General features: G+C 46.2%; 1 protein-coding gene across 1 annotated transcript in view; it reads right to left on the bottom strand.

Annotated features, from left to right (window-relative positions):
* Nucleotides 1-385: 385 nt before the first annotated feature.
* GNPAT (glyceronephosphate O-acyltransferase) overlaps nucleotides 386-10546 on the bottom strand; it is a 36852-nt gene continuing 26691 nt past the window's right edge. The window contains exons 10-16 of the mRNA XM_039241235.1: nucleotides 7713-7955; nucleotides 6292-6371; nucleotides 4851-4991; nucleotides 3648-3747; nucleotides 3471-3564; nucleotides 2778-2839; nucleotides 386-966 (exon numbers count right to left, since the gene is read on the bottom strand). Coding sequence (XP_039097166.1) covers nucleotides 923-966; nucleotides 2778-2839; nucleotides 3471-3564; nucleotides 3648-3747; nucleotides 4851-4991; nucleotides 6292-6371; nucleotides 7713-7955 — 764 coding nt within the window. The 3' untranslated portion in view covers nucleotides 386-922. The remainder of the gene's footprint in view (nucleotides 967-2777; nucleotides 2840-3470; nucleotides 3565-3647; nucleotides 3748-4850; nucleotides 4992-6291; nucleotides 6372-7712; nucleotides 7956-10546) is intronic.

Genomic DNA, 10546 nt, shown 5'->3' with positions numbered 1-10546 from the left:
TCCAGAACGGTCAGAAAACAAACTTCAGCTGTTTAAGCCACCCATCTGGGATTTCGTTAAGGCAGCCCAAGCAGACTAATAAGCCTGCCTTTCTTTTTAATTCCACTGCCTACGACTGTTTCAGCCATGTTGGCCTTTCAGGTTCTCCAGAACTAACCCCAGGACACTGGGATCACTCTTGTCCCAGCACACTCTGCTCCTCTGGCTCCACTCTAGCCCCCAATCCCACACTTTGAGGGCTGGCACTTACTCATCTTCTCACCTTAAATGTCACTTCTAGAGGTGGCTGGCTGTCACAGGTTTTGGTGACACCCATCTTATTTCAAACGTTTCTTTTCCTGAATTTAAGCCTGTGTATGACAAATCACATAACTTCTCCTTGTTGTACGTGCTTTCTATAATGCAGCTTTATTGATTAAGGCCCTTGGGTGCCAAGCTTTAATGTAAGCTGGCTAATTTATCACACATCTCTGTCAAACTTGGGACTTGTTTGACGTCACGTGAGGAAAAGGAAGCCACAGGAAATACAGGTGTGCCCTTTCCAGTGGTTCACTTCTGACAGCCACAGCCTTTCATGCTAATGTCACACTGTAATTCACAAGTCCATGTACAAGTTTAATACGTATAATAAGTTAGTGAAATAGGAGGTGGGCTTTGTTTTTCCAAACACGTTTCCAAAAGACTGTTTTATTTTAAAACACACAGAGTCGGACACAAATGCCTTTTTAGCCGTCAGGGTGAAGAGAGCAACACTGATTGCTTATGCCGGCCCCACCTCTTCCTCTCTGCCAAGCTCACGGCTCTCATATCTCATGAACCACGAGCAGATGGCTCTCTTCCTTCACATCTCTGCTTGTTGGAATAAGAGTCCTTGGATGACAGCAATTATGTGACCACATTTCCCAATACTGTTTGGCAAATATTAAAGTTTTGCAGTTGCTGGCTTTCCTATGGGTATCTTACAACCTAAGGAAAAAAACCCAAAGAAACAGCTCATGAAATGACCTTGAGTTTGCCCTTCCCCGTACAGCTGTTTGAGCCTGACACCTGTGTGGTCTCACAGGTGGACGGAGCCCCGATGGAGACACCTGCTTGTCTACAGGGGAAGCGGCGGCGCTTCCCACCCTCCACCCCCCACCCCCCACCGGCCAGGCACAGAGCCAGGCACTAGGCTGGTCTGCTTTCTGAGCTTCCAGTCTCCCGTGTTCTAGTACATTCACACCCACATTACAGTTGCCATCCTCAACTAAGAAATCCATCCCATCATCCACACTGAATGAGGGTTTCGGGGTTTGTTTTAGCTCTATGCACCTCCTACCAAACTCAAAATCAAGTTTCAAGATTACATGTCCGAGAGTGCAGACGTAATATAACAGAAGACTGGGATTTCATCCTTCATATTTTCTTCAACAAGAAGCTTTTCACCTTCCCTCTTTATGTCAACCATTCCTTTGTCCTTGTACCCTTTCTCCTCAACCATTCTCCGTCAGCCACACGCCCCGCCCTGCTTTCCCCCTCATCCCAGCAGACATCTACCTAAAGCTCTTCTGTGCAGATGTGACGAATGTACTGAATTTGGTTAGGTGCAAAACTACTACTTGTGAGAGTATCCACTCAACCATGTAGCGCTTATTCAATACAATCAGCAGATAAGTTTTTTTTTTTTTTTCAGATGCTAACACTCTCCCCTTCTAAAACTACCCCATCATTCCTAAGAGAAATGTTTGCTATCTCCTCTCACCTTCAGATCTCTTTGCTTATATGCATTCTCTCAACTCTCTTTGCACACCATAATCACACGACCTTGAGTTCCTGGACTGGGTTATCTGTTGATAAGCCAATGGTATCTGGAGAGGAGTAAGGGTTGGATTCTTCTCCTAAGAAGGTGCTATCAGCCCCACTTCTGAATTCAGAAAATCTATATGCTATGAACACTAACCCCAGCCCTTTCCTGGGAAAAGAAGGGATCCAAGAGTAGACAGGGAAAGAATGAATCCAGGGACTCAGATGAGAGGTATTTTCTCCATGTCCACCAAGACGTGATGTGAAGGGTCCAGATCTCAGACTTCGATTAGTTATGATAGAAGCTGATATATTTTTTTTAATGTGTATTTATTTTAGAGAGAAAGAGAGAGCATGAGCAGGGGAGGGACAGAGAGAGGGAGACAGAGGATCCAAAGCAGGCTCTGTGATGACAGCAGTGAGCCCAATGCAGGGCTTGAACTCATGAACCATGAGATAACAACCTGAGTCAAAGTCGGATGCTCAACCAACTGAGCCACCCAGGTGCCCCTGAAGCTGATAATTTTTTAATTTAATTAAAAAATTTTAAGTAGGCTCCATGTGGGGCTTGAACTCACAAGCCCTAAGATCAAGACCTGACCTGAGATCAAGAGTCGGACACTTACCCGACTGAGCCACCCAGGTGCCCCATATAATTTTTTTCAAAGGTTTTATTTTGAAGTAATCTCTACACCCAGTGTGGGGCTCAGACTCACAATCCCGACATCAAGAGTTGTGTGCTCCACGGACTGAGCTGGTCAGGTGTTCCTGGGGCCGAGAGTTGTTATGTTGTAGAAGCCTGTCTACTTTTTGCTTGCTGCGTGTTCTCTGCACTTTCTCTTCACTTCCCGTGAAAAAAAAAATAGTTCTCTTTACATGAAAACTCTACTGTTGTTCATTTTGGTAACATTTTTGGTGCCACAGGATACTTCCTCAGTTTACTGTACGTTGATAAACACAAAGTGAAAGCCCGTCCGTCACTAGACGGTACTTACCAAGCATTTCTTCTAATTTTGCCACAGCAGGTTCATTCACATTAAATACATTGTCACTGTTTCTAGAGGGAAAAAACCAAAAAACTCATTGCATCAACCTGCGGGGGGGGGGGCATCAAAGTTCGTTATTTATACAGTAAGACTACTTTTCTTTTGTTTTCAAGTGTATCTTATTTTATTTTTGTTAGTAATCTCCACACCCAGTGTGGGGCTCGAACTCAGGACCCTGAGATCAAAAGCTGCATGTTACACCGATGGAGCCAGCCAGGCATCCCTAAGCTTGACCACTCTTAACTTCATTCAGAAGCGGAAACATCTAACTACCTGCACACACGGGTATGTATTTAGGAATTATACATGTATGCACGTGGGAATATACAAGGGTACACACACATACACTCTACTATGCTCCCCCAAATCTTTCTTATAATTAATCTGTAAATTTCAATATTAGGTCAAAGCCAACCTGCTGGCCTCAAACACTTCTTTCTTTGCTTTAATATCGTTTTTATTCATAACTGCAAAAAAAATTTGCAGAGTAACTCATGCTGACATGATTCCTCAGGAGATGGGTGAGGGAGACACGGTCTAATGTTTACAGATTATCCATTTCTACGACTGTCTGGATTCCGTGCCCCATTGTCATTCGCTGTCGCTGCCCCGCGGCACCCATGCGGTCCCCACAGTACTTACACTTTCTTCTTCTCTACCACGCCTAACCTCACAAAAGCTGCTAAGGCATTTTTCTGTACGTCGTAAGACAATACTTCATAACACTGCGAGGCACCTGGGACAGAGAGAGAAAGGAGTGAGTGGGTCACTCCCAGTTTTCACCTCCAGGAAATCACCGCCCACAGAGCTGTGACTGACCTTGATCAAGAAGCTCACTGGTGAATTTTCTAACTCTATCCAAGTACTGTTTCTCAGTGAAGTTGTCTTCTTCTTCATGCAAGAGGTATTTGCAAATTATCTGGTTTTAACAGAAAAAGGCAGCCAAATACAATACAACAGCCACTAAGGTGATAGTGCCCCTCTTAACAGAAAGTTACTTTCTGTAAGAGCAAAATAAAGGCCCTCCAAGGGGTGAGCAGAGAAAGGCCACAGAATTCTTGGGTCTCTCTTGAGCTCGTACCACTGCTTATCGTTAGAAAAAAAGAGTTTGAAATAGTATTGACATTTATCAAAATACAATTTCTCACTTGGGTGGGTTGCAAATTAAGCAAATCACCATCAGCTTAACTGGTCTTAAACTGCTTAGGAAGAGGAGGGCCGAAAGTTTTGTAACTGTTTTTTTCTCTAAAAACGCCTAGCAAGCCCCAAACGCTGATGACTTGTAGCGCAGAAAGGTGCTTTAGGGTAGAAGGAGCACCTATCATTTATCTACCGGTGCCAGCCTTCATACAAGTGCTAAGTCACAGGCCAGAGCTCTGCTCTGCCAGGTCGGTCCCGGGTGCCTCTAACCAGAACACAGAGCTCAGACACAGAGCACTCAGGCTTGCAAGTTGGCACGGTCCCCCAAGGGCTTCCATCGCAAATCCCCTTCTCCCTTGGAATCTGGGCACATTCCTCCGGGCATATAGACCCTCCCCCTTCTCTAACCACTCCTAGAGCTCTGACAGACTCCTTCGGATACTTGCACTTGAAGCTTTTCCTTCCCTGACAACATTAGCCTTTAGTGATATAAATAATTGACTTTATGGATCATTCAAATCTTGCATTTACCGAGTGCCTACGATGTATCAAACACCTTTGCTACATGCTACGAGAAAAGCTGTCAGATACTGCAGGACACTGCTTGGGTGTAAGTGTGGTGATGTGGCGACATAAAGCTGCTACCCTCTAGGGGTAATGCTGCTACCTTCTGGGGTCTGAGGGGGTGAATCCCCTGAGAAGTAAATCTTTCATCCTATTGGTCAATCTCTCTAGTTCCACCATTCACCTGGGGAAGACACTTGCCCTTCAGACCAGAAGTACGTACGGAGGCAGGGGGGAGTACAGGGAGTGCAGGGGGATCTTAGTTATACTGGATATGGGGGGGGGGGATGAAGGAGAACTTTCAAAAGAGCTACATACCTGATAACATTCCACAAAAGGCTTAAAGAGGCCTATTAAAAATTCTAACATAGTATTTCCTTTCTCTGTAACTAGGATGTCCCTTGTGGTCACTTGTATTGTCTCGCTTTTACAGAGCAGGTAACAGCCTTCTTCAAAGTCCTGGGAAGGGAGAGGAGAACACAGAGTGCATCCACTGATATGGGTTAATGGGTGCGCTGAGAGAACACCAGCTAACTCCACAACCCCTCCAGAAGGTTCTGGTTGTTAGCAGCCAGAGAAGCATGTGTGCTAACACTCAAAATCTGAACCTCAAACAACAAACACACAGAAGACTTCTAAGCCTTAGAAATCACAACCCGGGGGGCGCCTGGGTGGCTTAGTCGGTTAAGCATTCGACTTTCGCTTAGGTCATGATCTCGCAGTTCGTGGGTTTGAGCCCCGTGTCGGGCTCTGTGCTGACTGCCAGCTCGGAGCCTGGAGGCTATTTCAGAGTCTGTGTCTCCCTCTTTCTCTGACCCTCCCCTGCTCATGCTGTCTCTCTCTCTCTCTCTCTCCCCTAGAAATAAAATAAAAAAAAAAAAACCTTTCGTTAACATTAAAAAAAAAAAAATCACAACCCGGGAGATGGGTTTTCTCACTCTGCACGGCCATATTCCTTACATTTGAGCAGAAACGGCGTACAGCAAGTCCTCAAAATACGTGGGGTTACGCCTACGCTCAAAACCCGCTGCCCTCATTCTCAACCGAGTAAAACCTGTGCTTCCTGGCACAGCGTACAGGGACCTAAGTACGGTCCACCCTGGTACACCGCCCGCCACAGCAAGCCAGAGGTCCAGCTCTGGGAGCTCGATTCCCCGGGAGCCATCTACACCACTAGGCAACACTACTGGTCTCCAATCTCAGAGCAGAAGGCCCCACACATTCCAACAAGTTCTTAATGGGAAAATGTGTCCCAGTTGATACATTTTTTTCAGTTTATGTATTTTGAGAGAGAGAGACAGACAGACAGAGGGAGTGGGGGAGTGGCAGAGAGAAAGGAGACAAGGAATTCCAAGCAGGCTCCATGCTGCCAGCACAGAGCCCAATGTGGGCTTCGAACTCACGAAACCGCAAGATCATGACCTGAGCCAAAGCCAAGAGTTCAATGCTTAGTGAACTGAGCCGCCCAGGTGCCCTTGCCAGTTGACAAATTTTTAAAAAAACAGTGTTGGTTTATATAGAGTGGTTGCCCTCAAGGTTGAAAGGAGAGTCTTTCTTTCAACTGAATAATTCCTACGTTACTGATTAAACTTGACAAAGAATCAAAACACAGCTTGCTGAGCTGTGTGTGTCCAAGTCTCTCTTTAATTCTGCCGAATGAAGCCTTGGAGAAAGGGAAGTCATGCTCAAGGATACAAGCCTACTGTTTCCAGAACTCACACCGCGAACACACTTGTACTCTTTGGCTATACGGATTTACCTTGACTGTGTTTCCTGGAAGGAAGATGAACTCATCCGAAAAAACACTGACCAGGAAGCGAAAGCAACTGTAGACATCCTCTGGAAATAAATTAGTTACATTAAATTACAACATTGCTTTTTAAGGGAGTACCAAGAAGTCCATGGCTCTCCAAAATGCAGTGCTTCAAAGGCACGTTATTCAAAGCCGGGGACAAGATTTAAGGCCCCCAAAGGAAGCTATAACCAATCCAAATTTTACCTACAGAGCAAACTATAGTTTAGTGCCTTCAATGGTGAACCTTAATCACAACTAGGCCTCAAACCAGTCAGTTTGGTGAGGAACAAGATGCCACACTTAGACACGAGAGTCCTTCCCTTTCCCCTGACCATGGTTCTCTAGCAGAGAAGAAAAGCAATGAATTACTTCAGTCTCCTCTCTGTTTAGATTTCCTGCTGTCTTTACTATATCTTTAGCACTAGAATATGCCAGCACACAACAGAAAATACTGATTCTCTAGACATGTAGGTCTACTTTGCCCATCAACCACAGAGCTTCCTTCATTTTTCTGACACATGCTATGAACTTCTCATTAGAAGAATACACAGACACATGGACAGGAAATGTTGCCTCCAATTTCAGGGTGTTCTCAACACTCTAGAAGGGTCATGCATGTGACCCTCAGTTGTGAATGATTTCCAATGCAAGAAAGCTCAGATCAAGATTTGAGTTTCCTATGTCTTGAACTAAATTGTCTAACTTCTCCAGGGCCATTTCCTCATTCACACAATGAGGACATGGACACAGGACCTGTGAGGTTCCTTCCAAGGCTAGCGGTCTATGGTTGGCATAGATATTTGTGTCCGTGGAGCCTGAAGAATAAAAACAAGCCCAGTAATGTGGGCCCACCCCCCAGACCAACTGAATCAGAACCCTTGGGAGTGGGGCTCAACCTTAATAATTCTGGTGTAGCCTGGGCAGAAAGCCCCTGACTTTGACTACAGGTTCCGGTGGATAAAACCGGTTTTATTCACTGTCTGCACTCCTCAACGCCACTGGAGTGCTACTGCGTGCCTAGTGAGTACTCTTGTACCGCTGGATTGCTGAACCCACGCTGACCGGGAACTGGAGAGCTGTGCTCTAGTCCCAGACCCTTCCTTAGGTGATTATGTACCTTTCTAGGCCTCACTTTCCTTACTTAGAAACGGAGAGGTTTAGGTTAGATGATTTCTCAGGTCCCTTTCAACTCCCAAATTGTAAGCATATGGTCATGTATTTAGGGAACCAGCCTAACTTCTCCCGAGTTCATAGGCCCCCTTCCTTGCTGGTGTCTGGGACGCACACATGTGGTTGAGCGTAATAAGGCTTCAAACGCTGCTCCCTATCCGGAACCGAATGGCCAGGTCTCTTCTAAAGTTCAAGACCACGTTCCCAAAAGTTACCTTTCCGCAACCCAGGTGTCATGTGCAGTGCCATGGCTACTAAGGAAGGGCGGACAAAAATGTTGAGCAACTGGTTCTTATACGCTGAGCACATGAGGAGAGTGATGTGCTGGAAAAGAAGTCCATTGACCACTTCTGAGTCTCCAGAGTCCACGTTCAGAACCACCTGGTCTTTGACAAGGCTGGCGATGTTGGAGTGCAGAAGGAGGTTGGACTGGACAACTTCTTCAGCGGGTTCGTTATCTGCACACAAACACAGTGCATTCAGGCACATGGCAAACAAATGGGATGGGTCCCTGCTGGCAGTCTTAGGCCGGTGTGCGTGCATCAATGCTAGGGACCAGACAGACTTACTTTTAAGCGACAGGTTTGGTTTTAGGCTCTACCAACTGGAGTAGTGTTACCCTATGTGAAAGATACATCTTTCTTTCTTTCTTTTTTAAGTCATCTCTATGTCCAATGTGGGGCTCAAACTCGCAGTCTCGAGATCAAGAGTCACATGCTGTTCTCACTGAGCCAGTCAGGTGCCCCTGTAAAGGATATTTTCTCAAAGCAGGATAAACTCTGAGGATATTTAATGCACTTTCTTATCCACCCCTAAACTGTCAGTCACTCTGAAATGCAAATCAGTTCCGACTCTAAAAACCAACATCTGGGGCGCCTGGGTTGCTCAGTGGGTTAAGCATCCGACTTCGGCTCAGGTCGTGATCTCACGGCTTGTGAGTTCAAGCCCCACATCAGGCTCACTACTGTCAGCCTGTCAGCACAGAGCTCACTTCAGATCCTCTGTTCCCGCTTCTCTGTCCCTCTCCTGCTTGTGCTCTCCCCCAAAATAAATATTTTTTTACAAATTAAAAAAAAATAAAAACCACTCTCTCAGGAACCAAGGGTATCCAAAGTTTTGTAATAGCAAGTTACAGGATAAGAAAATCACATGCAAGTGAATTTAACAAAGTACTAAGACAAGAAGGTTCACAATGAAAACATACTTCTCTCTCTCACACGTGCGCGTGCACACACACACACACACACACACACACACACACACACACACACACACACCTTGCTTAGACCAATTAATTCCAAGAATGCAAGAATACTGCTTTGCAACTTTGGTGGTGAACCAAAGGGCAATCCTACAGGCACTGCCCCAGCGCAGGCTTCCCTGAGCACAGACAAACGCTGAGGAGGTATTCTGGTTTTCTCACATTGGAGAAAACTAAAGAACTGGGGCCCCAACAGATGCTGGTAACTTACCACCTGCTACTACAGTGGCCTAGAGAAGGCCAAGAAGTAAGTACTACAGAAGCGTAAGGAAGAGATGGTGGTATTTCACAAACATTCTTGGCAAGGGAAATCATTTTACTGTCTCCCTGAGCCACGGAGCTGGCTGCCGGGTATGGAGTCAGGCACAAGGCTTAAGCTGGGCCACGTCTGCTAATGTGTCGCAGAAGAGACAACTGAGGGTGGTGGGTTTCCTGCTGGACCAGATCACATTGTTCTAACGCACGTCGTGTCTCAGCTTGCTCAAGGTAATGATATAACATACGGTAATGTTATATACATAATATGATATGACACGGCTTCATGATATGCGTATCATAAAGAGCTCTGGACAGGAGAATGCTTAGGAGTATGTGGTAAGTGGAGTAAGAAAGAAAAAAGGAACTGAATGCATATCCCACATTCTGAATCAGAAATTGTATTTTGTCACTCTATTACTGTCAGATACCAAGAGACTCTCACTCTATAGTAACGGAAGTTATTTTAGTTGCTGAATAGATACTCTTAGCTATGGACTGGCCACCTACTTATCCCACCTTGAGAAAACAAAAACGCGCGGAAAGACAGCGGCCTATGTTTTTGCACGCTCCCAGGCCAAGCAGGTGTCAGCGCCTTACTTACCCTTTTCTCATGACTTTCTACCAGAATCACACTCAACATGCCCTTGACCGCCCATGAGACCATGAGAACATCGGGAACATGTGTCTGACTCATCTTTATTTCCCTACTGGGGACCACTCTTCAGCGCGATGGGCGCTTCTGCTGGTAGTTCTGCCTAAACACCCTGTAGCCCCACGGTGGCTCTGGCACTGCCTCGTTCAGGCTCCTCCCTAGCCATCCACGTGGCCCAATTTGAAAACTGACACCGGGGGTTTTCTACAGTTGTTTGCAGTCATGTTTCCCTGCTTAAAATCAACTACAGGGTGCCTGGGTGGCTCAGCTGGTTAAGCGCCCGGCTCTTGATTTCAGCTCAGGTCATGGTCTCACAGTTCATGGGTTTGAGCCCTGCGTTAGGCTCTGTGCTGGCAGCATGGAGCCAACTTAGGAGTCTCCCTCCTTCTCTCTCTCTCTCCCACTCTCTCTCAAAAATAAATAAAGGGGCGACTGGGTGGGTTAGTTAAGTGCCTGACTTTGGCTCAGGTCATATCACAAGGTTTGTGAGTTTGAGCCCCACATCTGGCTCACTGCTGTCAGCACAGAGCCTGCTTCAGATCCTCTCTCTCTCTCTATCTGCCCCTCCTCCACACTCTAACACTCAAAAATAAACAAACATAAAAAAAAACAAAACCCTTAAAAAAAAAATCTGCGATTGAGTCCCGTAAGCTAGAGCCCAGTCCAGATCCCCGAGGTGGCAGGCCCAGCTAATCTAGCCTCCGTCCACATCTTTAATCTTCCATCATCCCTCTCTCAGAGCCAACACTGTAAGTTCACCCCACCACCTGCATGCCAGCATCACTGTGACCCAGTGCTGACACACCATCTCACGTTTCCCAATCCCCGTGTTAGCAATCCCTCGCCCGCTCGTCTTCCTAAATGGCTCCTGCTTTCCC

This window comes from Hyaena hyaena, unplaced genomic scaffold, assembly GCF_003009895.1.
Source record: "Hyaena hyaena isolate Hyena2069 unplaced genomic scaffold, ASM300989v1 scaffold_193, whole genome shotgun sequence".
NCBI lineage: Eukaryota > Metazoa > Chordata > Mammalia > Carnivora > Hyaenidae > Hyaena > Hyaena hyaena.
This window is presented reverse-complemented; position numbering and strand designations above follow the sequence as displayed.